The sequence below is a fragment of the Myxocyprinus asiaticus genome, chromosome 25 (assembly GCF_019703515.2).
Source record: "Myxocyprinus asiaticus isolate MX2 ecotype Aquarium Trade chromosome 25, UBuf_Myxa_2, whole genome shotgun sequence".
Taxonomy (NCBI): Eukaryota; Metazoa; Chordata; class Actinopteri; order Cypriniformes; family Catostomidae; genus Myxocyprinus; species Myxocyprinus asiaticus.
In genome coordinates, this window is record NC_059368.1 from 8,196,125 (window position 1) to 8,222,314 (window position 26,190).

Sequence of the window (26,190 nt, forward strand, 5' to 3'; positions counted from 1 at the left end):
GCCCTTCTAAAATAAATGCTCAATGTCCAACGTATATGTACTCTTTTACAACGCTCCCTCCCCAGTCCACTCAGATCATATATGAAAAATAAGCTACAAACATGGGTCATTTAGAAATCGTCATGGTTTTTACATCACATCTATGACAAGATTAATTTATTTCAGTTCACATTTACTTATCATCCTATGCAGCGCCATTGTTCAGCCAATCATAGGGGGCAGTGGTGGCTCAGCGGTTAAGGCTCTGGGTAACTGACCAGAAGGTTCAAGCCCCAGCACCGCCAAGATGCCACTGTTGGGCCCTTGAGCAAGAACCTTGACCCTATCTACTCCAGGGGCACCGTATCATGGCTGACCCTGCACTCTGACCCCAGCTTAGCTGGGATATGTGAAAAAAATAAAAAAACAAACAAAACAAAAATAATTTCACTGTATATATGCAAAATGTATAATGTGTGACAGAATAAAGGCTTCTTCTTCTTATAACAGAGGTAATTTGCATGTAGAAGACTTAAAGGAACAGTAACAAAAACTAAGGGTTGGAGGAATAGTTTAGGTTTTATACAAGTTAAGCTCAATCGACTACATTTGTAGCATAATGCTGATTTCCACAAAAATGTATTTAATCTTGTCCCTCCCATTCTTTAAAATAAGCACAAATCGAGATTACAGTGAGGCACTTACAATGGACTTGAATGGGGCCAATTTTTGGAGGGTTTAAAAGGCAGAAATGTGAAGCGTATAATTTTATAAAAGCACTTACATAACTCTGTTATACCTTGTGCATTATTAGAATTGTAAAGGTGTTTAAATTGTTGTTTTGGGGGGATTACAGGGTTTACGGTTTTATGTCATCACAACAACAAAGTTGTAAAATTGGATTTAACTTGACACAGAAAAGGCTAGTAAGCGATTTTAACACAATAAAATCACGTTAATATGAATATTGTTTACATCTTATGGATATACTTCTGAAACAGTGTGTATTTTAACGTTACAGATTGGCCCCATTCACTTCCATTGTAAGTGCCTCAATGTGGCCCAGATGTTTGCTTTTTTTTTTTTTTCAGGAGCTGAAATATTCTTCTTAAAATCTTTATTTGTGTTCAGCAGAAGAAAGTCATACACATGTGATGGCATGAGGGTGAGTAAATGAGAGAATTTTCTTTTTTGGGTGAACTATTCCTTTAGGCAGAATACTAGCCTCAGTCACCATTCACTTTCATTGTAAGGAAAAAAAGAAAAAAAAAAAAAAAAGAGGCAATGGAAGTGAATGCTGACTGAGACTAACATACTGTCTAAAAGCTCTTTTTGTGTTCCAAGAAAGTCATACAGGTTAGGAACAACATGAGGGCGAGATTTCATTTTTGGGTGAACAAACCCCTTTAAAGTTATAAAGAACTCTTTATATAAACTTAAAAAATGAATACAAAAGCAGACATAAAAATGCAACTGATGTTTACTGAAACACACCAAAATATAGAGACAGTCTTTAATGTGCTGTTTGTAACTTTGCCGAGCTGTCTGGCATTGTACATCATTACGACGCAATACTTTACAATTAAAAGCAAAAACAAAGAAAGACAAACATAATTTCAGATTACATACACAGCTAGCAAACATCTCTTGTTGCACTCAGTCCCAGTCAATGTCTAAATCTTCATCGTCTATGACAGACAAACTGAACAAAGAAAGACCTTTAAGGAGTCCTGCTGAGCCGCCGGAACCCATTTGAAAACATCTCCTCTTCTCTGGATCCATGCCGTTCTGTCCAGCTTGTCCCTTTCTACTGAAGGATTCTGTCCTTGTGTTGGTTGTCTGCGGTGTGGTGGACCTGTCTTTGTTTGCATCTTTGGTTATATTTTTCCTTGTCTGTGCAGTTGTGTTTTCCTTTGACCCAATTATTTGTGCCGCTGAAACGGTGTTTGTGATTTCTACTTGTGCGCTTGTTGGCACTTTATTTGTAGTGGGGTTTACAACCACTTTTGCCATGGCTGGAGCTGGGGTTGGAGGTTTTTCTCCAGACTTTTCCTCAGCTGAAGCAATAAAGGAGAATCCGGAAAGTTTGGCCAAGGTGGAGTTAGCAACTTTAGTCTTTGGGTGGTCTGGCTTTGGCGAGGATTGTGGAGGTTTATTAGTGTTACTCTCACCTGAAGGAAGGTTGTCAAGCCTTGGCAGCAGCTGCTGCTGATGTTCTACGTCCTCAAATATTCCTTTATGAGCTGTAGTCTCCCCATTGGAAACCTTTGAGGAAAGATCTTTGGTTTTATTTTGAAGTCCTAGCCGCAGTTTCTTAGTGGAACTGCTGCCCTCTTCTGGCACATGCGAGTTCTGATTCTCCTTAGAGGCTTGCTTTTTTTCTGGGACAAGAATATGGGAATCTTTCGGGGGGACACCTGATTTGGTTGTTCCAACTGACTGATCTGCATGAGTCATTCTCTCTCTGGGCTTGAAGGTAAAGTTTGTGAGTGTGCAGTGTAAATTCTCCCCACTCTCAGCTCTGAAATCAGGTTCCTCGGCTATTTCAGGTGGACCGATGGCTGTGCTTTTTCTTTTAGACGGTCTTCTCCTCGTTATGGGAGTACTGTGGGTAGGCATTGTGTCTGGGGAGAACATTTTCTCTAAATCATCTCCAAAAACTCTCTCCTGAATGTTCTTGTCCTCGCTCTGAAGAAGAAACATTTTCATCTCTTTCAGTCTTTTGCCTCTGAGCTTTTTGGAACCCCTCTCCACTACAGAAGAGGGCATTTCTGCCTCTTCCACAGATATATCCCTATCATTCGCCCAAGCTGGATGATCGCGGTGCACAGAACGGCTGTTGCTAGGCAACACCATCGTGCCACGTGTCGCTGTGGTGTTCTGAGTGGAGGTAATAATGATGGGGGAGGTGTGAACTATGGAGCCGTTACGGGTAGGACTGGATAAGGAGTGGAACCAGTCCAGGCCTGGGTCTGACTCCTTATTGAGATTTTCACCAGCCAAACTCTTGTTGGTTAGGCCACTATGTGGCTTGGGCCCTTTAGGGGAGTCCGATTTTGTGTTCTGTAGCCTAAAGAGGTACATGAAAGGCCAGTTTGGGAAAGTTTTTATTCAGTGTGCTTTTAAACTTCTACAGTGGCAGCAAAAAAAAAAGCATAGTAAAGGGATAGTTCACCCAAAAATGAAAATTATTTTATCATTTACTCACCCCTCATGACATCCTTGATGTGTATGACTTTCTTTTTTTCTGCAAAACACAAAGATATTTAGAAAATATCTCAGCTCTATAGGTCCTCACAATGCAAGTGAATGGTGATCAGACCTTTGTAGCTCCAAAAATCACAAGGAAACAGATAAATAATCCTTAAGACTCCAGTGGTTAAATCAATACCTTCAGGAGCGATATAATGGGTGTGAGAAACAGAACATTTAAGTCATTTTTTACTCTAAATCTCCACTTTAACTTTCACTTTCAGATGTGAAAGTGAAAGTGGAGATTTAGAGTAAAAAAAGGACTTACATTTTGATCTGTTTCTCACCCACACCTATTAAATAGCTTCTGAAGATATGGATTTAACCACTGGAGTCTTATGGAAAACATCTATGTTTCTTTTATGTGAGTTTTGGAGCTACAAAAGTTTAATCACCATTCATTTGCATTGTGAGGACCTACAGAGCGGAGATATTTTTTTGAAAACATTTTTTTTGTGTTCTGCTGAAGAAAGTCATACACAACAGGGATGGCATGAGGGTGAGTAAATGATGAGAGAATTTTCATTTTTGGGTGAACTATTCCTTTAAGACACACTTAAAAATATATGGATGTCACTGCATTACTTAAAATATGTAAACAAAAGTTATTTGTTTTAAAGATAGATAGCACAAGCACACTTTACAAGACATTTCACATAATGTTTAAGTGTTAAATGATATAACAAGACTAAAGGTATATTTTGATGTATAAAATATTAAATATTAAGTATTTAAGAATAAACTTGAGGGTGAATGACTTCATACATCCACTAAAGATCACCTTAAGTTCAGCTGATATATGTACAGTAAGTAATTGCAAAAATTTTTTAGAAAAGAGAAGTTAATTCTAAAAAAAATGTCTAGCATCATTTGTCTGTGGATGCCACTTGTTTTGATATTTTGCAATCTAATGCAATGACATTCGTACATGTTTACTATAAGTGTGGCTTAAGTGTCAAAATGCTTTTTTGTGCCACTGCAAATATTATATATTACTAATTAAATAAAATTTAATTTAACATTTCATTTTAATTTACCTTGAGAGCCTTTGGAGTTCTTTATATAGGATATCGGTCAATCCCAGACGCTCTAACACGATCTCGCACTGTGTTTTATACTGCTCACAGGGGTTATCAGGAAAAGAGGTGTGCAAAGCATTCACATTTCCAAGCAGGGCGCCCCCCTGTGGAAAAAAACAAAACAAAACATACCTACTTCCTAAGAATGCTTTTAAACTTCAGGCTGATTACGTGATGTCAAAGTGGCTATTAAAAGTACCTGCATAGAACACTCCATAACAGAAACGACAACAACAGCATCTTCTACTGTCACCATCTCTCTGAACATCAGTCTTGCGTGAGCTGTAACAAAGAGAAAAAGTCACTGAGATCAGTGACAGAGCAGCAATACTGGAGGGCTGTTCAGACTGAATGCATCATTGCACTAAGAAAGCTAGATTCAGTGCATAGAACAGAACAAAATGCATGCATGTTTTAACTCTCCTATTATCTTAGAGTTATTTCTGACCCGGAACAGAATACATTAAAAATACTGCATAGTTTTTAGTACTGGAACCAAACGTTGTGACTTGGTCAAGACCATCAAAACAAACAAAAGAAAAAGTATTTTTGTATATAACAGTTACAGAGAAATAACAATTTAAAACAAATTGTTCCTTCCATTGTCTTAACGGGTCAATTTTGACCCATATGGGACATACCAGTTGTGACCTTTCACCTTCTGACTTTCTGGATGTTATACAGCTTTAAATAGATTTTTGTACATCTATGAATCAAATTTGACCTAAAAATATTTCTAATTTTCCCAGATTTATCCCCTAGCCCCATAATGGCCTTGGTGGGTTCCCCACCTGCTGCACTGGGTGCGGCATCTTTCCCACAAATTGCATACTTTCGTCTTAAATGGGGTTTTTGCACACATGCATAGTCCACATAAACAGAGATAATCTTTTACTGTTTTGAACAGTTAATATGTTAGCAAATAAGTTTCCCAACATGATTTTATACGATAGGGTACACAGAGGGTAAAGGCCCCCCAATTAAAAAGACATATTAAACATATAATTTTCTCTTAAAACATTAGATGGCACAATAACTATTACTGCATCTTCCTAAACCCCTGTAATACTGCAACACATTGTTTTACATCATTGGGGAGGAATGGATTTATTGCAATGGACGTGGCACCATTTTAACTGCTGGAAAAGGCTACAGAGATTCATTTGTGAAATAGATATGTACTAAAATTTGAACTCTAATGTACTCTGTTGATTTTATACAAGCAGAATAAATTAGAAATTGTTGTAATATAGTTGAGATATAAAATGCCAAAAGTGATACAGTAAACATAAATTGAGACATCCTTGTTTGCAAAGTTTTTAAACACACACACACACACACACACACACACACGTGTGTATATATATATATATATATATATATATATATATATATATATATATATATATATATATATACTGTATATATAACACATACATACATACAGTGGATATAAAAAGTCTACACACCCCAGTTAAAACAGCAGGTTTTTGTGGTGTAAAAAATTAAACAAATAAATCATATCAGAATTTTTGCACTTTAATGTAAAAATTTAAACCTATGCAATGCCACTGAAAACCAAAGTGACATTTCAGAGAAAAAAAAACAAAACATCTTGGCACATCTTGATTGGGAATATTTTCCCACTCTTCTTTGCAAAAATGTTCCAGATCTGTCAAATTGCGAGGGCATCTCCTGTGTATGGCCCTCTTCAGGTCCCCCCACAGATTTTCTATAGGATTCAGGTCTGGGCTCTGGCCGGGCCATTCCAAAACATTAACCTTTTGTTGATTTGGATGTGTGCTTTGGATCATTGTCATGATGAAAAGTGAAAGATCTCTTCATTTTCAACTTTCTAGCAGACGCCAGAAGGTTCTGTGCCAAAACTGACTGGTACTTGGAGCTATTCATGATTCCCTCCACCTTCACTAAAGCTCCAGTACCAGCTGAAGAAAAGCAGCCCCAAAGCATGATGCTGCCAACACCATGCTTCACCGTGGGTATGGTGTTCTTTTGCTGATGTGCTGTGTTGTTCTTGTGCCAAACATACCTTTCACAATTTTGGGCGAAAAGTTCAATCTTGGTCTCATCAGACCAGAACACATTTTTCCACATGGTTTTGGGAGACAGAATATAGGTTTTTGCCAGGCTTGGTTGTTTTTTTTTCATCAGAAAAGCCTTGGTCTTGCCACCCTGCCCCATAGCCCAGACAGATGAAGAATATGGGAGATAGTTGTCACATGTAGGGAGCAACCAGTACTTGCCAGAAAGAGCTGCAGCTCCTTTAATGTTGCTGTAGGCCTCCCTGACCAGTTTTCTCTTTGTCCTCATCAATTTTGGAGGGACGTCCTGTTCTTGATAATGTCATTGTTGTGCCATACTTTCTCCACTTGCTGATGACTGTCTTCACTGTGTTCCATGGTATATCTAATGCCTTGGACATTTTTTTGTAGCCCTCACCTGAGCGATACCTTTCAACAATGAGATCCCGTTGATGCTTTGTAAGCTCTTTGTGGCCCATGGCTCTTGTAGTAACATGCAGCCAAGAAGATGTCAGAAAAATCCTACAAGATAAAAGCTTTATGACTGGTTGATTCTGAACACAGCCACATACCCAATTATAAAAGGATGTGCACACTTATGCAGTTGTTATTCTTTTTTTTTTTCTTTCTCTGAAATGTGTCAATTTGGTTTTCAGTGGCATTGCATAGGTTGTAATTTTTACATTAAAGGTGCAACAAGTCTGATAGGATTTATCTTTGTTTCATTTTTTACATCACAAAAACCTGCTGTATTAACAAGGGTGTGTAGACTTTTTATATCCACTGTATGTATGCATGTATGTATATATATATATACACACACACACCTCTGGAAAAAATAAATTTTCGTTTTCTATAGATTTACTATTTATAGGTATGTGTTTGAGTAAAATGAACATTTTTCTTTTATTCTATAAAGTACTGACAACATTTCTCCCAAATTCCAAATAAAATATTGTCATTTAGAACATTTATTTGCAGAAAATGACAACTGGTCAAAATAACAAAAAAGATGCAGTGTTTTCAGATCTCAAATAATGCAAAGAAAAGTTCATATTCATTTTTCAACAACACAATACTAATGTTTTAACTTGGGCAGAGTTCAGAAATCAATATTTGGTGGAATAACCCTGATTTTCAATCACAGCTTTCTTGCGTCTTGGCATGCTCTCTACCAGTCTTTCACATTGCTGTTGGGTAATTTTATGCCATTCCTGGAGCAAAAATTCAAGCAGCTCAGCTTTGTTTGATGGCTTGTGGCCATCCATCTTCCTCTTGATCACATTCCAGAGGTTTTCAATGGGGTTCAGGTCTGGAGATTGGGCTGGCCATGACAGGGTGTTAGATTTGGTGGAGGATCGGTGATGATCTGGGGGTGCTTCAGCAAGGCTGGAATCGGGCAGATTCGCCTTTGTGAAGGACACATGAATCAAGCCACGTACAAGGTTATATTGGAAGAAAACTTGCTTCCTTCTGCTCTGACAATGTTCCCCAACTCTGACGATTGTTTTTTCCAGCAGGACAATGCTTCCTGCCACACAGCCAGGTCAATCAAGGTGTGGATGGAGGACCACCAGATCAAGACCCTGTCATGGCCAGCCCAAACTCCAGACCTGAACCCCATTGAAAACCTCTGGAATGTGATCAAAAGGAAGATGGATGGCCAAAAGTCACCAAACATCAATATGAAAGACTCATAGAGCATGACGCATGAAAGCTGTGATTGAAAATCAGGGTTATTCCACCAAATATTGATTTCTGAACTCTGCCCAAGTTAAAACATCAGTATTGTGTTGTTGGAAAATGAATATGAACTTGTTTTCTTTGCATTATTCGAGGTCTGTAAACACTGCATCATTTTTGTTATTTTGACCAGTTGTCATTTTCTGCAAATAAATGCTCTAAATGACAATATGTTTATTTGGAATTTGGGAGAAATGTTGTCAGTAGTTCATAGAATAAAACCAAAATATTCATTTTACTCAAACACATACCCATAAATAATAAATCCAGAGAAACTGATAATTTTGCAATGGTTTCTTAATTTTTTCATCTGTCTTCTGTGGCATTGTACACTAATCAGTAATTTACTCATTTATAATGGTTTTCAATAAGGGTCAAAAATGAAGGAGGACAAAAGGAGGGTGCAGCTTCATAAGACTTAAGGAGAGTTAAAAGTCGCCATTCTTTTTAACCTGATATGGCGTCCAAAAAGTGTAGTGGTCATGCACTGACGCTGTGGAAAACAGCAGGATGTGTCGCATCGTTCAAAGACATTCATCTAGCATGTTTACCAGTACATAGAAAAACAGTGACAATGAATGGAAATCTGCATTTAACAGCTGCCAAGACTTCAAAACAGACAATAAACTGAAGCAGGTACTACAGCCGTAGAACAGAACAACAGAAACTTAAAGGTCAAGATAAGATTGTTATAATAAGGATGTTGTTGATAATTCCTAATGACGAATCTAAAGTAATGATTAAAAAGAGAAACATTTATCCTCTGACAAAAGCTGTAATGAGTAAGTGACATTTTATCTGTGTAAAGTGGATTTTAAAACTGTGATCTGCTGCTCCCCAGTGTGTCTTAGAGGAACCGCAGGGGCCATATATATATATATATATATATATATATATATATATATATATATATATATATATATATATATATATATATATATATATATTTTTTTACTGTAAATAATCATTACATATTTAATAATATATGATAATACATTAGTCAAACTAAACAGGATTATGTAAACAGTTATTTCACCATCTCTAGTGTTATATTTATATTTATAGTTGCAATTTTGAAATGGTCAAATCAGTTACATTTTGTGGTTGGTTATGAGGGTCACAAGTTCACAGCAGAAAATCTTTTTTTGTATTTTTGTTTCATTTTCCAGTAGAAATATCTAACCAACTTTAAAACAAGACACATCTACAAACTACATGATATTAAATCTAGTTTTCTGTGGGCCTGGGTTGCTCAGCAAGTAAAGACGCTGACTACCACATCTGGAATCGCATGTTCGAGTCCAGGGCATGCTGAGTGACTCCAGTCAGGCTTCCTAAGCAACCAATTGGCCCGGTTGCTAGGGAGGGTAGAGTCAAGTTGGTTTAACCTCCTCATGGTTGCTATAATGTGGTTATCGCTCTCGGTAGGGTGCGCGGTGAGTTGTGTGTGGATGCCGCGGAGAATAGCGTGAAGCCTCCACATGCGCTAGGTCTCCGTGGTAACGCGCTCAACAAGCCACGTGATACGATGCGCAGATTGACTGTCTCAGACACAGAGGCAACTGAGATTCGTCCTCTGCCACCCGGATTGAGGCGAGTCACTACGCCGCCATGACGACCTAGAGCGCACTGGGAATTAGGCAGAAAAGAATCTAGTTTTCTGAGAAATCTCACAAAATATTTACATTTTTTTAAAATTAATTTGAATTCAGAGATGCATGCTTAAAAACAAGAAAAAAAAAACTATTTGGGAATGTCTATTTTTCATACACCATTGGTAAATATTTTTTTCTTGTTTTTAGGCATAACGCTTTGATTTGATGTCATTTTGCTGCTCACGAAAATGCTTCTTGTTTTAAGGATGTTTAGATATTTTTACTGGAAAACAAGACAAAATTACTTAGTAAGTTTTTTTTTGCAGTATTGTTAAAGGTTCATATCATGCGGAATCAAACTGTCTTTGATCTATTGAGGGGATAATACAATTATAAATGGAAATAAAAATGTATAATATAAGCCCTTCAAAGGATGGGAAATAAAATATTTGACAGAAACCAAAGGAAAGGAGGTCAGGGAGTGAATGATACAGTATGTGTTAGTCTGACCCTCAGCGAGGCGGCTGAGACTCTCCAGCATGCGGATGGTGGTGCGGGCAGCATTTCGACTGTCACTCTGTCTCTGCAGCTGATAGTAGCGGCTCAGGATGGTGTTTGCTTCCTGTGTTACACGAGGCTGAAGGCTCTTTATGAAGCAGAAATATGCCCTCATCTTCTCCATACTCCATAAACATGAAGACTCGCTTGGAGCTCCTGGGGGAGAAACACAAGGGGGAAGAAAATTGAAAAGACAGAGTGAAAGAGAGGCCTTAAGATGAATATTTTATAAATATGCAACAAATGTCAAGGCTTTACCATTAACTTCTACTCTGTATCAAAGAGACTTCAGAGATAACTGGCAAATGAGGGGCGATCCGGCCCCTGCGGGGACAAATTTTCCTATGAAAGTGACATCACTTGGCATAATAACAAAGGCTGAACTAGCAAGAAATCCAATGGGGGAGGAATGAACAATGGAGCTGATATGATAGGGGATGTCTAATCCAGTTACACATCAGATTATGTCATTTACAGCAAAAATGTGTGTTCACGCGAGACTTTTCAATGTTTTTAGTGGTAAAAAAAAAATATTCCTTTAAGCCATATTTCAAAAAAATTGTCAATGCCTCTGCATTAGACAACAAACCACCACCACCAAAAAAAAAATATTTATAAATCATTTATTAAAGAGAGAACAAGCACACATTTCAAGCAAATCATTTCACAAAAAAAAAGTTTTATTGGGTTTCAAATTTTAAAGCAATAGATGTACTGTATACTTTTTGGGGCCACTGCAAATTATATATATATATATATATATATATATATATAAAAATACTAAGTTATAAAATATGCTAAAATATTTACAGGTAAGAATAAAAAATAAAATAAATAAAATAATGATAAAGAACATTTTGGAGGCGTGGCCTAGTGGTTGTATAACACAGGCTTTTGTTTAGCACACTTCATACTTCCCCTCTTCATCATGTCTTGTCTTCTCTATCAATAAAAGTGGAAAAAAAAAATGGAAAAAATTCATATGAAATGATGCGTATTTACAAAACAAAAGACTATTCTTTAGGCCAAACCTTTATTCTGTAGGATGAAGGTGGAGATGATTTTGTCCCACTCTGGGTTCTTGGTGTCCAGCAGAACCAGTACCAGGTCAAAGCGACTCAGTAGTGGGCTAGCCAGAGCCACATTCACTGAAACAGACACATTAGGGTCATACTGCCCCTTTGGGTTCGTGGCTGCCAGGATGGTGGTCCTTGTGTCTAGTTTGCACACCATTCTAGAAGAGAAGAAAATGGGACTTTAATTAATATCAGCTCATGTAACACTTGAGATTTGTGATCAAATGGAGAGATACTGAACTTAAGTGGCTATTCAGGGAAGGAGATTAACTGACTGTTTTACCCTCTGATTCGGGTGTACATGATTAAAAGCCATTTTGAACCCTTCAGGGAGCAATGTTGCACCCAAAACCACCATGGGTGATTACCTTTGACTCTTAACTATAATTCTATATGACTGTCCTCTTTATACTGCATGTCACTGCATTTTTGATTTATGACAATACCAATACATACATCTAGAACAGTGGTTCTCAACCTTTTTTGAGGAATTTCTGAAGGCAAACAAAACCATTTATGTTTACATACACTCAAACAAATATTTTAGCACATTTTTTTTTTTTTTTTTTTTTTTTTTAGGATTTATGCATTTATTTTTCATCTTAATTTTTTTTTTCATGTATGGTAAAATGTACCATAGTTTTTTTTTTGTTTAGTTTTAACTGTGTTATTTGTAACAAGACCATAGTAAGCACATGGAATATGGATTTTCACTACCATGGTTAGATGTAACTTGATTTCTATAAAACAAACTATAGCATTTTTTGTAATTATAAACTGTAGGCCTAAACACATTTAAAAACACTAAATGCAAAATATAAACATTTATAAGTTGTAACAAAAATGAATGATATTCCCTCGCTCCCCTATGTTGCCTATTACAAATTTAATAGAGCTGAAGTAGTGATATGATAATATTTATTATCAATCTATTTCTTCCTAAAGTACAGTTAGTAAATTCAAGGGTGGTGATGTAGAATTCTGTTCCGAATTCAAATGGTTTCCACGTCTAACGCCTTGCTTCACTGGTTCTTGCAGCGCTGTGCGATTAAGAGCTTGAACTGGTCTGGGAGTAAAAACACACCAGCTCTGTCAATTGAGCCGGATCCAACTACAGAGCCATACAGGTGCATTAGTGGAGGTTGTGACTCCACCTGTGTATTTGACACTGCAAAACCAGATACTTCAGATGCGTCGCGAGACTTCAGTTCAGAATCAGATGAACCAATGTGTATGAACGGGTACAAATGTGTAACCCGTATAATGGAGAACTGGTAGGCTAATATTCCGAGTCTAGATAGATGTTTTTATGCAAAGACGAAGTTGGCGATCGATTTGATATATGACTGATAAACCCCCGCCTCCATTTGTGACCTAACGCTCCCCTCTCCTTTTTTTTTGTTGTTTTTTTTTTTTTTTTCGTTTTCGCCCAATTTGGAATGCCCAATTCCCAGTGCGCTCTTAAGTCCTCGTGGTCACATAGTGATTCGCCTCAATCCGGGTGGCGGAGGATGAATCCCAGTTGCCTCCGCGTCTGAGACCATGAACCCGCGCATCTTATCACGTGGCGCGTTGCCACGGAGACATAGCACGTGTGAAGGCTTCACGCCATCCACCGCGGCATCCGCGCTCAACTCACCACGCGCCCCACCGAGAACGAACCACATTATAGCGACCACGAGGAGGTTACCCCAGGTGACTTTACCCTCCCTAGTTGCTTAGGAGAGTTGGCTGGAGTCACTCAGCACGCTCTGGGATTTGAACTAGCGAACTCCAGGGATGGTAGCCAGCGTCTTTTACCACTGAGCTACCCAGACCCCTGCTCCCCTCTCTTCTAATTTGTTCTCAGTGTCCCCTGGCAATCTTTGAACGCCTCCGTTGAGAACCACTGATCTAGAATATCTACTGCAATCTTCTACTGAGTATATAAGATGGAAAACATTATGTCCCTCAGCACTTACCCGGCTTTGGCCACACTGATTGTTTGTTGCTCCATGGCTTCATGGATGCTGGTGCGGTCGTGCTCTTTAATGCTGCTGAATTCATCGATGCAGCACAGACCTCCATCAGAGAGAACCAGAGCTCCTGCCTCCAGGTGCCATTCTCCAGAGTCCTTCACAGCTGCCACCGTCAGACCTGATGTACAATTTGAATGTTTACATACAACAGACAAATCCAACTCACCACACTGCATTATTTGCAACAATACATACATAAGGGTGTCTTCTACTACAGACAGTTTTGGCCCTGTTAACTTTTAGATAATAAATTATCTTATAACAAACTTTTCATACTCTCACTCGTTCCTTTATTTTGTCTACTAACAATGTCAAACACTGGATATAAATGCACCACAGGAGAATTCTGTCATTTTGATAATTTTTTATGAATTAACAAATTCCACCACATCTTAAAGCATACATTTTGATTTATAACATTATGTGGTGGGATTTTGAAACGATAGTTTTAATATGACATATGAACAAAAAAGAAAATATATATATATAAAAAAAAAAACCTACAAAGTTGTAAAATTGGCTATAACTTTACATAGAAAAAGGTACATAAGTGATATAACAGTAAAATCATGTTAACATGCATATTGTTAAATTTTGTGGCTATACTTTTAAAACAGTGAGTATTTTAATATTTAAGGATTGGCCTCATTCACTTCCATTGTAAGTGCCTCACTGCAACCCATATTTTTATTTTTTTAAAAGGAGGGACTAGTCTAACTTAATTTTGGTGTTCATCAACATTATGCCACAAATGCTGTCAATTGAGCTTAACTTGTATTGAACCCTGAATATTGCTTTAAGAAAGTAAATAAAATGTGAGTGGTTAAGGAGAATGTGTGGCACCTGCATTTGTAGATCCGATTCCTGCCGTGAGAACAGAGCGTGGTGTTATCTTTGCAGCATACTTTAGAAACTGTGACTTTCCAGTCCCTGGATCGCCCACTAGCAGCAGATGAGACTCCCCTACATTGAGCACATATATTTCACTATATATTCACAAAAAACAATACATTTTCAAGTGTACCTCTAAACTTCGTTTCATGATAAGCCAAAACATCAGACTGCCCATTAAGTGGTGTGTGAACACATACCTCTCACCTTGGTTCCAGAAGCATCTATTCTCTGAACCCCACCTGCCAAAACCATAGCAACAGCCAGCTTGACGACATACATGCCAAACACCTGAGGGCACAGACTCATCAAGATCTGGTTCCTGCCTTCAGAATGAAGAGAGAGAGAGAGAACGAGATTTTATGCTTTGTACTTTGTCAACCACAGTGAATGCTGTAAACTCACTCGCTCAATCTGTCCTCAAACGTTTAAAACTTTTTTAAACTTTCAGGCCAGGCTTTATCAAGCCAACAACAAACTTTATCTCTCTATTTATTCTGTACTACAAACTTACCAAGATTCTGTATTTTCCACTTTCAAGAGACACAATATAAACTACATACCGGCAATGGGGTCATGTTTGTGACTCTCCCAGAATTCTTCAAATTCCTTCTGAATTTCTTCCAGCACCAATGCAGTGGTGGACTGCTCATTATTGACCTCAATATAATTCGCTTTCAGCACAATCTCCACATCACAGCGACAATCCTGATACAACGGCTTCCAGCGCTGGCACACAACTCCATACACTGTGATGTCATCACCTGTGACAAACACATTATATCATAGCATGAGAGATAAAGACATTATGCTGCTGCCCTAGGGATTGTACTATTATTGTCTGTGAAAAGGTTAAGCAAACACATTGTGTTTGAAAAATCATGCACTCTCTAGAATCATATTCATATGATAAATAAACTACATGTATGATGTCACATAAAACTATAGGTTACCAATTGAAATGGAAAATTATGAACCTATGTCACACAGCTCAACAGTGCTTTTTTTATGGTTATAAAATTAATTTATGTAACTTAAGAACAATGTCATATATAATAGATTTCATATTATATAATATCACAATATGGTAACATTCATCAGTTATGTTCTGCAACAGATTTTTCCAAAATTCTATATTTCGCCAAATATGTTTTATATATGCTCTTTATTTAAATGTAATATGGATAAATGAGCTTGGCACTAATAAAATCAATGTTATTATACAGTTGTTCTCAAAAGTTTGCATACCCTTGGAGAATTGGTAATATATGTGTCATTTTTAAAGAAAACATGAGTGAGCAGGCAAAACACATTTCTTTTATTTCTTATGGGATTCATATTCAACTGTAGGTTATAACAGAATGGCACAATCATAAAACAAAACATGGCAACAAAGAAAAAAATGAATTGATCCCTGTTCAAAAGTCTGCATACCCTTAGTTCTCAATACTGTGTATTGCCCCCTTTAGCATCAATGACAGCGTGCAATTTTTTGTAATAGTTTTCTATGACAAAATTCTTGCAGGTGGTATAGCTGCCCATTCGTCTTGGCAAAATGCCTCCAGGTCATGCAAAGTCTTTGGTCGTCTTGCATGAACCGCATGTTTGAGATCTCCCCAGGGTGGCTCGATGATAATACGGTCAGGAGACTGTGATGGCCACTCCAGAACCTTCACCTTTTTCTGCTGTAATCACTGGAGGGTCAACTTGGCCTTGTGCTTAGGGTCATTGTCATGCTGGAAAGTCCAAGAGCGTCCCACACGCAGCTTTCGTGCAGAAGAATGCAAATTGTCTACCAGTATTTTCTGATAACATGCTACATTCATCTTGCCATCAATTTTCACAAGATTCCCCGTGCCTGTAGAGCTCACACACCCCCAAAACATCAGTGAGCCACCACCATGCTTCACAGTGGGGATGGTATTCTTTTCACTATAGGCCTTGTTGACCCCTCTCCAAACATAGCGCTTATGGTTGCGACCATAAAGCTCTATTTTGGTCTCGTCACTCCAAATTACAGTGTGCCAGAAGCTGTGAGGCGTGTCAAGGTGTTGTCGGGCATATTGAAACCGGGCTTTTTTGTGGCATTGGCGCAGTAAAGGCTTCCTTCTGGCAACTCGACCATGCAGCTCATTTTTTTTCAAGTATTGTCATATTGTGCTCCTTGAAACAGCCACACCGTCTTTTTCCAGAGCAGCCTGTATTTCACCTGAGGTTACCTGTGGGTTTTTCTTTGTATCCCGAACAATTCTTCTGGCAGTTGTGGCTGAAATCTTTCTTGGTCTACCTGACCTTCACTTGGTATCAAGAGATCCCCGAATTTTCCACTTCTTAATAAGTGACTGAACAGTACTGACTAGCAATTTCAAGGCTTTGGAAATCTTTTTATATCCTTTTCCATTTTTATAAAGTTCCATTACCTTGTTAAGCAGATCTTTTGACAGTTCTTTTCTGCTTCCCATGGCTCAGTATCTAGCCTGCTCAGTGCATCCACGTGAGAGCTAATAAACCCATTGGCTATTTATACACAGGCACTAATTACAATTTAAAAAGCCATAGGTGTGGGAAATTAATCTTTAATTGCCATTTAAACCTGTGTGTGTGTCACCTTGTGTGTATGTAACAAGGCCAAACATTCAAGGTTATGTAAACTTTTGATTAGGGCCATTTGGGTGACTTCTGTTATCATTATGATTTAAAAAGGAGCCAAACAACTATGTGATGATAAATGGCTTCATATGATCACTATCCTTAAATAAAAGACTGTTTTTTTGCATGATCAGTCATATTTTCAAAATCAATGCCAAAATTTCAAAATTTCTGCCAGGGTATGCAAACATTTGAGCACAACTGTAGCTTAGAAGCACATGGGAGGTAATAACAAAAAAATGCTGGCTGTTTAAGCAAGCATTCATGTGTGAGGAATTTTAACAATTTAACACACTGTGTCTTAAAGTAGTTTACAGACCATAAATAAGACGCCCAGGAACGGGCGAAATAACATGTTTGCTGCAGAAATTTGCCCTGCGCTAAAGTGCAAAACTCAGGAGATACAGAGCTAAATAAACAACTACAGACTTTTTAACAACATTCACCTGATTTGCAGCTGTCCACTAGGTCGTCTTCCAGGATGATGAGCATGGAGCGAGGAATACTACCTACTGACAGTTTTTGCACCTGTTGGTGGAGATCAATTAGTCAGTAAGTTGTCAATGTCAAGTCAATGTTCAGACTGCACTTAAATAATCTAATTCAATTCTTTAGTGTGTTCTCAAATTGTTCTCAAAGTGGTGTCGGCAATAATATCTTATTTAGTGGCGTTAGTGGTAAGTGATTTGAGTTTGTATCCTGACGGTTTGTAGGTTTAAGTGCCAAAAAGGAGAATCAATTATCACTTTGGGTAAAAAGGTTTGCTAAATGACTAAACATATCAAAATTGAAGTCCCTTTTTTCACATCTGAAAGTGGCATGTGGTGTAAAAGAGAAAGTTAAAGTGGAGATTTAAAGTAAAAAAGGAATTAATATTGTTCTATATATAAATATGTTTTCTTTATGTGATTTTTGGAGCTACAAAGGTCTGATCACCATTTACTTGCATTGTATGGACCTACAGAGCTGAGATATTTTTCTAAAACTCTTCGTTTGTGTTCTGCTGAAGAAAGAAAGTCATACACATCTGGGATGGCATGAGGGTTAGTAAACTAAGAGAATTCTCATTTTTGGGTGAACCATCCCTTTAACATCTCACCTGCTCTTGGATTTTTATCTCCTGGTAGTCCTTGCATGCGGCCGGAGGGGCGTCACTCCCAGACAGGCAAGTGAATTTGAACGAGTTGCAGCCGTTTTCACTGGTGCAGCTGGTGGGGGGAATGAAGGTGTAAAACTGCTCAAAGTCAGCCTGCACTGAGAACACATGTCTGCACTTATTGCACATGTAGTCTCTCTCGTACTCCAATACTTTAGTCACACTGGTACGGATGACCGTGCCCGTGACTGACAGGAAGTGACCCACGTCTCTGGCTTTAGGAATGTGATCTCTGGTTAGTTCGGGACACATAGGTAAACCTGCAAACATTTAGTAAATCAGTAAATAAGGTCTAGTTTCGACATAGGCAAAGTTGCATTAATAATGATTAGACAGAGTAGGAATTTCTAGGACTCAAGAATTAAAATTACTCTTTTTTTTAAAAAAATCATTTTCTCAACCTCAACTGTCATCAAAAACATGTATAACTTTTCTTTCTTCCATAGACCACAAAAAGAGATTGAAGTCTGAATGTTCACCATGCTCTTTTCCATTCAATGGCAATTAAGCTCCAAAAAGGACAAAAAAGCACCATAAAAGTGGTCCATATGACTCATGCACTATATTCCAAATCAGTATGCAAAAATTAGAGCTACGGCAGAGGGGAAGATTTCATTCAAGTAATGACTTAAAATCCAGTCTGCTCCTCACACAGTCCTAGCATATGACTCAAGAGAATTGGAACATAGTGTACAAACCATATGGACCACTTTTATGATGCTTTAATTATGCTATTTTTGTCCTTTTTGGAGCTTGACTATGTCCGTCCCCATTCACTTTATATGTATGGAAAGATCAGTGTGAACATTCTGCTAAACCTATTCTTTCCTGTTCTTCAGAAGAAAGTCATAAATGTTTGGAACAACATGGGTAAGTAAAATGATGACTATTATATTTTATATTTTCATAGTTTTGGTGATCTACTCCTCTTGAAGGAAAACTTCACTATCATGTTAACCACTAAGTGTCAGTGTTGTTCCACTAGTGCCTGTTTTTAGAGCACAAGGTCTCCTGCAGCTAGATGTCGCTGCATATTAATTTTTTAATGAATGAAAGAGTAGTTACAGCTTCTTGCATAATAAATCAACTCAGAGCACATTCAATTTCTGAATATGATCTGGCCTGGGACATGTTAAAGACCAGCATATGAGACACAGTTGCATCATAAAAACATAAAAGTATCAAAAGTGTCAAAGTTACTTAGGCAATGAAACATGCTTTGATTTTCTCTATTCCCCTGTAACCAGAGACAGATCGCAGAACAAAGTGGCTGTGGAGAAACCCAGTTTGGGTAAATTGTGTTCATTGCAATGAGTCATGTCTGCAGGGCAACAGATGAAGAGCGTGTAATTACAGGTGACGGCAATTGTCTCCTGGAGCACGCGAGAGAGAAGCACTTGGCTTCTACACAATGCAATGCAATCCATCCCACATACATCAGGGATCAAACACATGCCTCCATAGCCTACATGGCATGTAAAACTACTTTTGTATTCCACCCATGTGTGTCAGTGTTCAGATGAGCAGATTAACACCTCTGATGAATGTCTTCCTTCATAATACAGGTACATCACACCTCTTCAGAAAGAGAACTATATTGACGCGTAACATGTCCATGGATTTAAATCAACATCAATATTTTAGGTTTAAATTTATAAGAATGGATAAGGGAAAGTGTATATCTTGAGTCCTGTAACTGGTTACCATTTTCATCAATTTGTATCACCTTTTTTACTTTTTACTTTCCTGCAATGTGACATGAATTTTTAGTACAGTACAGGTTTTCATGCAGTCTCTCAATTAACATTAAGTCATAAAACTGCATAAACAGAGTACTAATAATTACAAAATAAAAAGCAAAATGCAGTTTAAAATAGCTTTAGATAGAGTATAGCATGTCATACTGTCAACTGCACAAAAGTATTTCATGCTAACATCAACTATTTCTGCTTTTATATGACTAGGACAGATATTTTATGTAATGTATTATACTGTATGTGTGTGTGATAATAATGCACAACTATTAAGGCCAAAGTAAATTGCTTTTCACGTGCATCTGTGTCTCGCTCACAGTGCGTAATGCAAATTTGGTCATCAGCACAGTACGAGCATACTGTCTGCGTGCAGCCCAGTTTTTCTAGAAATGTGGACCGTGTCTGTGCATATTCGTATTTGTATTAGGGATGTTAATGATTTATCGAAAATCGATTGATTGTCGCTAATAATTTGATAGATTAAGCTTATCGATTAATTAATTTTAGGATAAATGTGTTCTGAAATCAAGCCAGCAGACGCTGATTAGACTGTCTATACAGTCATCCGCCACTAGAGGGCGCTTGCGGGCTGCATGTCATTATCTGGTTCACAGAAGAAGACGCACAGATGCAAGATGATTTGTGCTCAATGTATTGTAAACAGTGTTAGAACATTTCTCTTTAAATCAGCACTGCTGATCTCCTTGTTTCATCCCAACCTACAATTACGACAGCAATTGCCGGAAAGCATGAGGGTCTCACCATCGTCACCTTAGAAACGGTATGTTAAGTACTGTGTATGTTAAGCAGTGTGTTGTGATTTAACTTAATTTCAACTAAAAAAAGAAGTCCAAAGGTCTGAAATATTCCACGATCCACAACGTGAAGTTTTAATGAACTCAAATATGCATAAGTTATATACCTTGTATACAAGTTATTTTTAACAGTAGCCTAATTAATTAACAGTAATTAAACAATTCACAAATTCATAATAAACACTGGCTAAATGTATTAAAATACACTGAACTAAGAATATTTTAAGTGGAAAATGCCAATACTTGCATTCCTTAAGTGTATTAATGTAAATTATATTTAAACAATTGGCTACATGCACATATTATTTGGAGTCCTCCTTATGCATTTTGCGATTTTTTTTTCCCCCTCCCCTTTTCTCCCCAATTTGGCATGCCCAATTCCCAATGTGCTCTAAGTTCTCGTGGTGGCGTAGTGACTCGCCTCAATCCGGGTGGCGGAGGACGGGTCTGAGACCGTCAATCCGTGTATCTTATCATGTGGCTTGTTGAGTGTGTTACCACGGAGACATAGCGCGTGTGGAGGCTTCACGCTATTCTCCACGGCATCCACGCAAAACTTACCACACACCCCACTGAGAGCGAGAACCACATTAAAGCGACCACGAGAAGGTTAACCCAACCTCTACCCACCCTAGCAACCAGGCCAATTGGTTGCTTAGGAAGCCTGACTGGAGTCACTCAGCACGCCCTGGATTTGAACTTGCGACTCCAGGTGTGGTAGTCAGCATGGTAGTCGTTTCGTGATTTTAACGTTAACGATGAATCGATTAATTGATCGTTAATTTCCACGATGATCGATTATGAAAATGTCTGAAAATTGACATCCCTTCGTTTGATTATGCATGTAAACAACACGCTCAAATATATGCAGTATTGCACTGCCAGTAATAATAATGTTAGTAATTACTATTATTATGACGATTATTTATGACATTATATTCAGGCAGCTCCTAAGAGAACATGTCAATCAACAGGTTTACTAAAATGTCACTTGGACACAAACTTTTACTCACAAATGACCTTCAACAAAGCATGAAAAGTCCAGACACATGCTATGGTTCTTTATAGTGATATGGCCAATGGTTTATGCAATTTTTATGACAATGTGTCCTATTTTCAGATTCCTTTTCATATTCATAGCACGTTGGATCCATGAGTGGAGTCTGTACTCTGGCTATTTATAACTCTCCTCTGTCCACAAAGGCAAATGGGATAAAGCATCCAGGGGACAGGAAAGGTCAGTCAGCTGATAATTGCTGACACACTCCCTAAGGCAGTCTGAGTCTTGGCCACATCAGTATAGAGACTGATAACATTTACATGGATTTTCTCTGGATGTATTCTTAGAAATCCAGCAAAACAGATTTTTACGTTTTTTGAAGAACATGTAAGTGGCGCGATCTTGCACAAAAGAAGTTGCCACCATAATGCTACGTTGGTACTAAACTTCTACGAGTAACTTGTCCCGCACCGTTTGTGGACGATAAAATGAATTAAAAATCCTGTATATATTCCTTGGAGCAGCAACCTTTTCATGTATTTACAAAAGTGGGCCTGGAGCCTTTAAGCTTCAAAAATGTCACAAAAGCTCCACAAAAGTGTCAAAGTAGTCCATACAACTCTTGGCCTATATTCCAAGTCTTCTGAAGCCATTTGATAGCTTTAGGTGAGAAAGAGACCCCTCCAGTAAGCTGTTAACTTGAGAATCTCTGCAGTCGAATCATTAAGTCGAGATAGTCTTTGTTAACGAGATGAAGGAGAACTGGACCAGTCTTATTCATAAACAAATCATTTAGACTAGGTTTTTTTAACCACATTAACGATTAATTGAAAAGATCTGACTCAAAAGAATGATTTATTCACAAATCGGAGATTGCTCCATCTCTGCCAAGGAGAGCTAGGGTGGAAGTCAAGATTTTCAGTAAATAATGGCTTAAATTTTGATCGGTTTGTCACATTAATCTATTGTATGACTTCAGAGGACTTAAAATATAGCGCACAAATTGCATTGACCACTTTAATGATTTTTAATGCACTTTTGTGTCATTTTTGAAGCTTGGAAGGCTCCAATCCCCATTCATTGTAATTGCATGGAAAAGAGCGACCAATACAGTTTTCAAAATTTCTCCTTTTGTTTTTTCACGGAAAAAAGTAAGTCATACAGGTTTTGAACATCATGAGGTTGAGTAAATGCCATATATAATGCCATGTCATATTTGGGTGAACTATTCCTTTAAAGCTTCATTTACTTTTCACTGAGCTGTTCTTTTCTCAGGCAGCCCATGAGTCTGACCTCAGAGAGTCTCAGATGAGACGTCCTCTCTCCTCGCATCCAGATCAATACACATCCTGCTGAGCTGCTACTCATGTTGTTGTTACATCAAGCAGTGTTTTTATTCACACCTAACCACCGTCTCAAAGCTTCATTCGATTTCTCTCCTGCTTTTTGTGAGCCAACATCCTGATACACAATGAGACTGTTGTTACAGGGAGAACAGATCAGCTTATTGTGCACAGGCTATATGACACCAGATCAGAGGAAGCGAGCGTGATAGTTCACGGTGGGACAAACGTCTGCCATGGTGTGCTGCGGACTAATTGCTTGTTGAGGGAAACAGCCTCGGTGTTGCATTGACAAACTAATAGGCCGCAAGCCTGCGAGAGCAAATGAAACAGACAGGCTGAGGCACTCAGGGGCTTAATGGCACCAAAGATCCAACAGGGACTTTTAGCAGTTACACAATGAGAACTGTCACCCATATGAATGGCTCTTCTGACCGCGAGCCGGACGTGTATGGACGCATTTGAAGCATGACACTATGACTGATTTGCAATACTCTTTAGTACTGTCAATGGCAGCCGCATGTAAATAAGATGTGCATATGCAGACACGATCCATGTTTGTAGAAAAACAGAGTTGCACGCGGAAAGTACACACACACCGTGCTGATAACTACATTTGCGTCGCACACTGTGCACGGGACGTAGCGGCACGCAAAAAAACTTTGGCCCTAATAGTTCTGTATTCTGTTGTGTTTTAACATTTGTACCATACACTCTAGATACCATGCAATATACACACAGAACGGCCTCACTGACAGGGCAAAAACTCTCAAATACCTATTTTTTATGAGTGGATAGATTATTTATTATATACTTTATCAATGTCAGTTTTATTGTCATTTTATACTCTGCAGTGTTTCCCGGAAACCTTGGTGCTACTTTCAACATTTAATAAACATTTTATACTTAAAAAAACATGTTTAAGATTTTAATTTCATAACAAAATAGAGTAATCTTTTACAAAAAAAAAAAAGACATCTATCTCTCTCTCTCTCTCTATATATATATATATATTAAAGTTTTATTCATTTAATTTAGTTAAAAATTACACAGTTCAATCTGATGGAAATTTGTTATGAAATTTAAATGTTAACCCTAAAAAAGGGCTATTTTTTTTGGTGCATTTACTTCTACACAGCAGCACAGTGTTAAAGATATAGTATATATATATATATATATATATATTTAACATATAGATCTTTATATTTAAACAATAGACAAGCATAAAAGGCTACTGCAGACAGATGAATTGTGCGTTTTAGAGTGACTGTCAGTTTTAAAGTAGTTAAAAATGACTAAAGGTTACGAACACGCAACTATGAAAATGTAAGAATCACAGTTTCATTACATGAAAATTTTATTTTTAGTATTTATTTCTTAAATGATTTTAAATGCTACTATATCTTTACGTTTCCTATACAATAAAGCCATTTGAATTACCACTATGTATGAAATGTGCTCTATAAATAGACTTGCCTTGCCTACATTTTTATTTGAACATACATTGTTTACTGCATAGTACCGGCAAATAGCATATAATATTTATATGTAGTATATATGTATTTATATACTATTTGAATATACATTAACTAATAATATGTTTATATAGAGATACTGTACAAATAATGACTTATAAAGTATTATATATAATACTTTATATTTAAGAATATAATATTTAATTACAAAAATCTATTTGTTGTTGCTTTTATTTGTAAAGAGTGTTAAATTAAGTATATAAATATATGTATTTATGATACCTTCTTTATGACCACCCCTCCCCCATTGCTTTTGGTAAAGCAACTACAAATCTAAACTAAAGTCCTTATTGTTAAGCCCTGGTACAGGTGCCAGTTATGTATGAGAGTGGATGTATAGCTGCTTACCTGAAATACGAACATGCAGATTATGTTTGAGCCTGAAACTCTCCTGCACTGAGGGAGAAGCCTGAGATATGGCCTGGGCCGCTCTCTGCAAGGCATTGTCAAATATAGGCAGCACCTGGCTGGGGAAGGCATTGAAACACTCTCCAACCTCCATATTATCCTCGAATAAGGTCATGGCATTCACTACAACAGGATAGTGAGCATCTTCACTGGCCTCCTGTAAGATCTGAAGGATGTCGTTCTTATGGTGCTCCATCACATAGCTCTCAAACACGAGTCCTATCAAGGATACCTGATCTGGACTGAGCATCATGTTGATTTGAAGACTGATTGAGTAAAGATTGAACCGGATCAGTCTACAAAGGCGCACAGAAGCTGCATCTGAAATGTATTTACACAGACTGTTTAATGCTGCTCAGAAGTGGCATAAATGCATTTACACAGCAATAACAATTGCATAAATAACGTTATGAGACTGATGTTTTAAATATTATATTTTGAATATAGAAATATGAAATAAATGCAATTATGACGTTATACTTTAAATATGAAACTACATTTTGAATTTTATGCGCTATCATGAAAACAACCAAGGCTTGGATGTGAGTAATATTCATCGGAACTTTCACTGACAATACAAAAACATGTTATTTTTGTGCTTGCTTGCTCACTAGCGCAAACTACTACATGCTACATAAGTAGTAGGCTATAAATGTACAATAAAGAGCATTTCTGGTACAGCACAGCAGACTGTTTGACATACCGATAGATAATATTCAGCGCTCATCCACAATAACAACACCGAGATTCGTGGCTGTTTTTCTTCCTGTCTGCTTTCGGATTTGGCGCGAATTCGTTAACTTCCTGCATTGTAGGGGGGTACGTGTTGACAAATGCTTTTGTTCGAGTACAGAAAAATGTTCCATCCCCCCCCCAAAAAAACAATTATTTTAACTATGTATAAAATTATACAAATACTTAATTGTCATTTTTGTATGCCTTATTATTTTATGCCTTGAATCACTCTACTGAAATGTTTGGATTACGTCAAACAGCAACACCCCTTTTTTTCTGGGCTTATGGTACACCCCAGTGACCAGAAGTGGAGAGGCCGATGACGTCGAGATGAAAAGTCTCGGCAATTGTTTTTTTTTTTTTGTGTGCAAATTAATGACAAATATATATATATATATATATATATATATATATATATATATATATATATATATATATATATATATATATATATATATATTACATTTTCAAGATTTAGATTTTTATTTTAAATTTTAGATTCAAAAAGTTAAATTATTACAATTTCCCTTATATACTTCCCAGATCTTTATATCTAAACAAT

The 26,190-nt window shown here is 37.5% G+C and overlaps 1 protein-coding gene across 6 annotated transcripts; it reads right to left on the minus strand.

The window, feature by feature from the left end:
- Positions 1-463: 463 nt before the first annotated feature.
- LOC127416040 (DNA helicase MCM9-like) lies at positions 464-25,664 on the minus strand. 6 transcript variants are annotated; one of them, XM_051655134.1, is made up of 13 exons: positions 25,597-25,664; positions 24,834-25,159; positions 17,982-18,298; positions 17,329-17,410; positions 14,797-14,997; positions 14,434-14,559; positions 14,186-14,305; positions 13,286-13,460; positions 11,280-11,482; positions 10,201-10,404; positions 4,510-4,592; positions 4,269-4,414; positions 464-3,049 (listed from the first exon to the last, which is right to left on the minus strand). In XM_051655134.1, the coding sequence occupies exons 2-13, from the start codon at positions 25,144-25,146 to the stop codon at positions 1,636-1,638; spliced, it is 3,384 nt and encodes a 1,127-aa protein (XP_051511094.1). In that variant the 5' UTR covers positions 25,147-25,159; positions 25,597-25,664; the 3' UTR covers positions 464-1,635. The 6 variants fall into 6 exon arrangements, 4 of the variants coding, with proteins under 4 accessions (XP_051511094.1, XP_051511092.1, XP_051511095.1 ...); XM_051655132.1 differs by having other exon boundaries at positions 24,834-25,214; positions 25,597-25,657; XM_051655135.1 differs by having other exon boundaries at positions 24,834-25,189; positions 25,597-25,656.
- Positions 25,665-26,190: the final 526 nt, after the last annotated feature.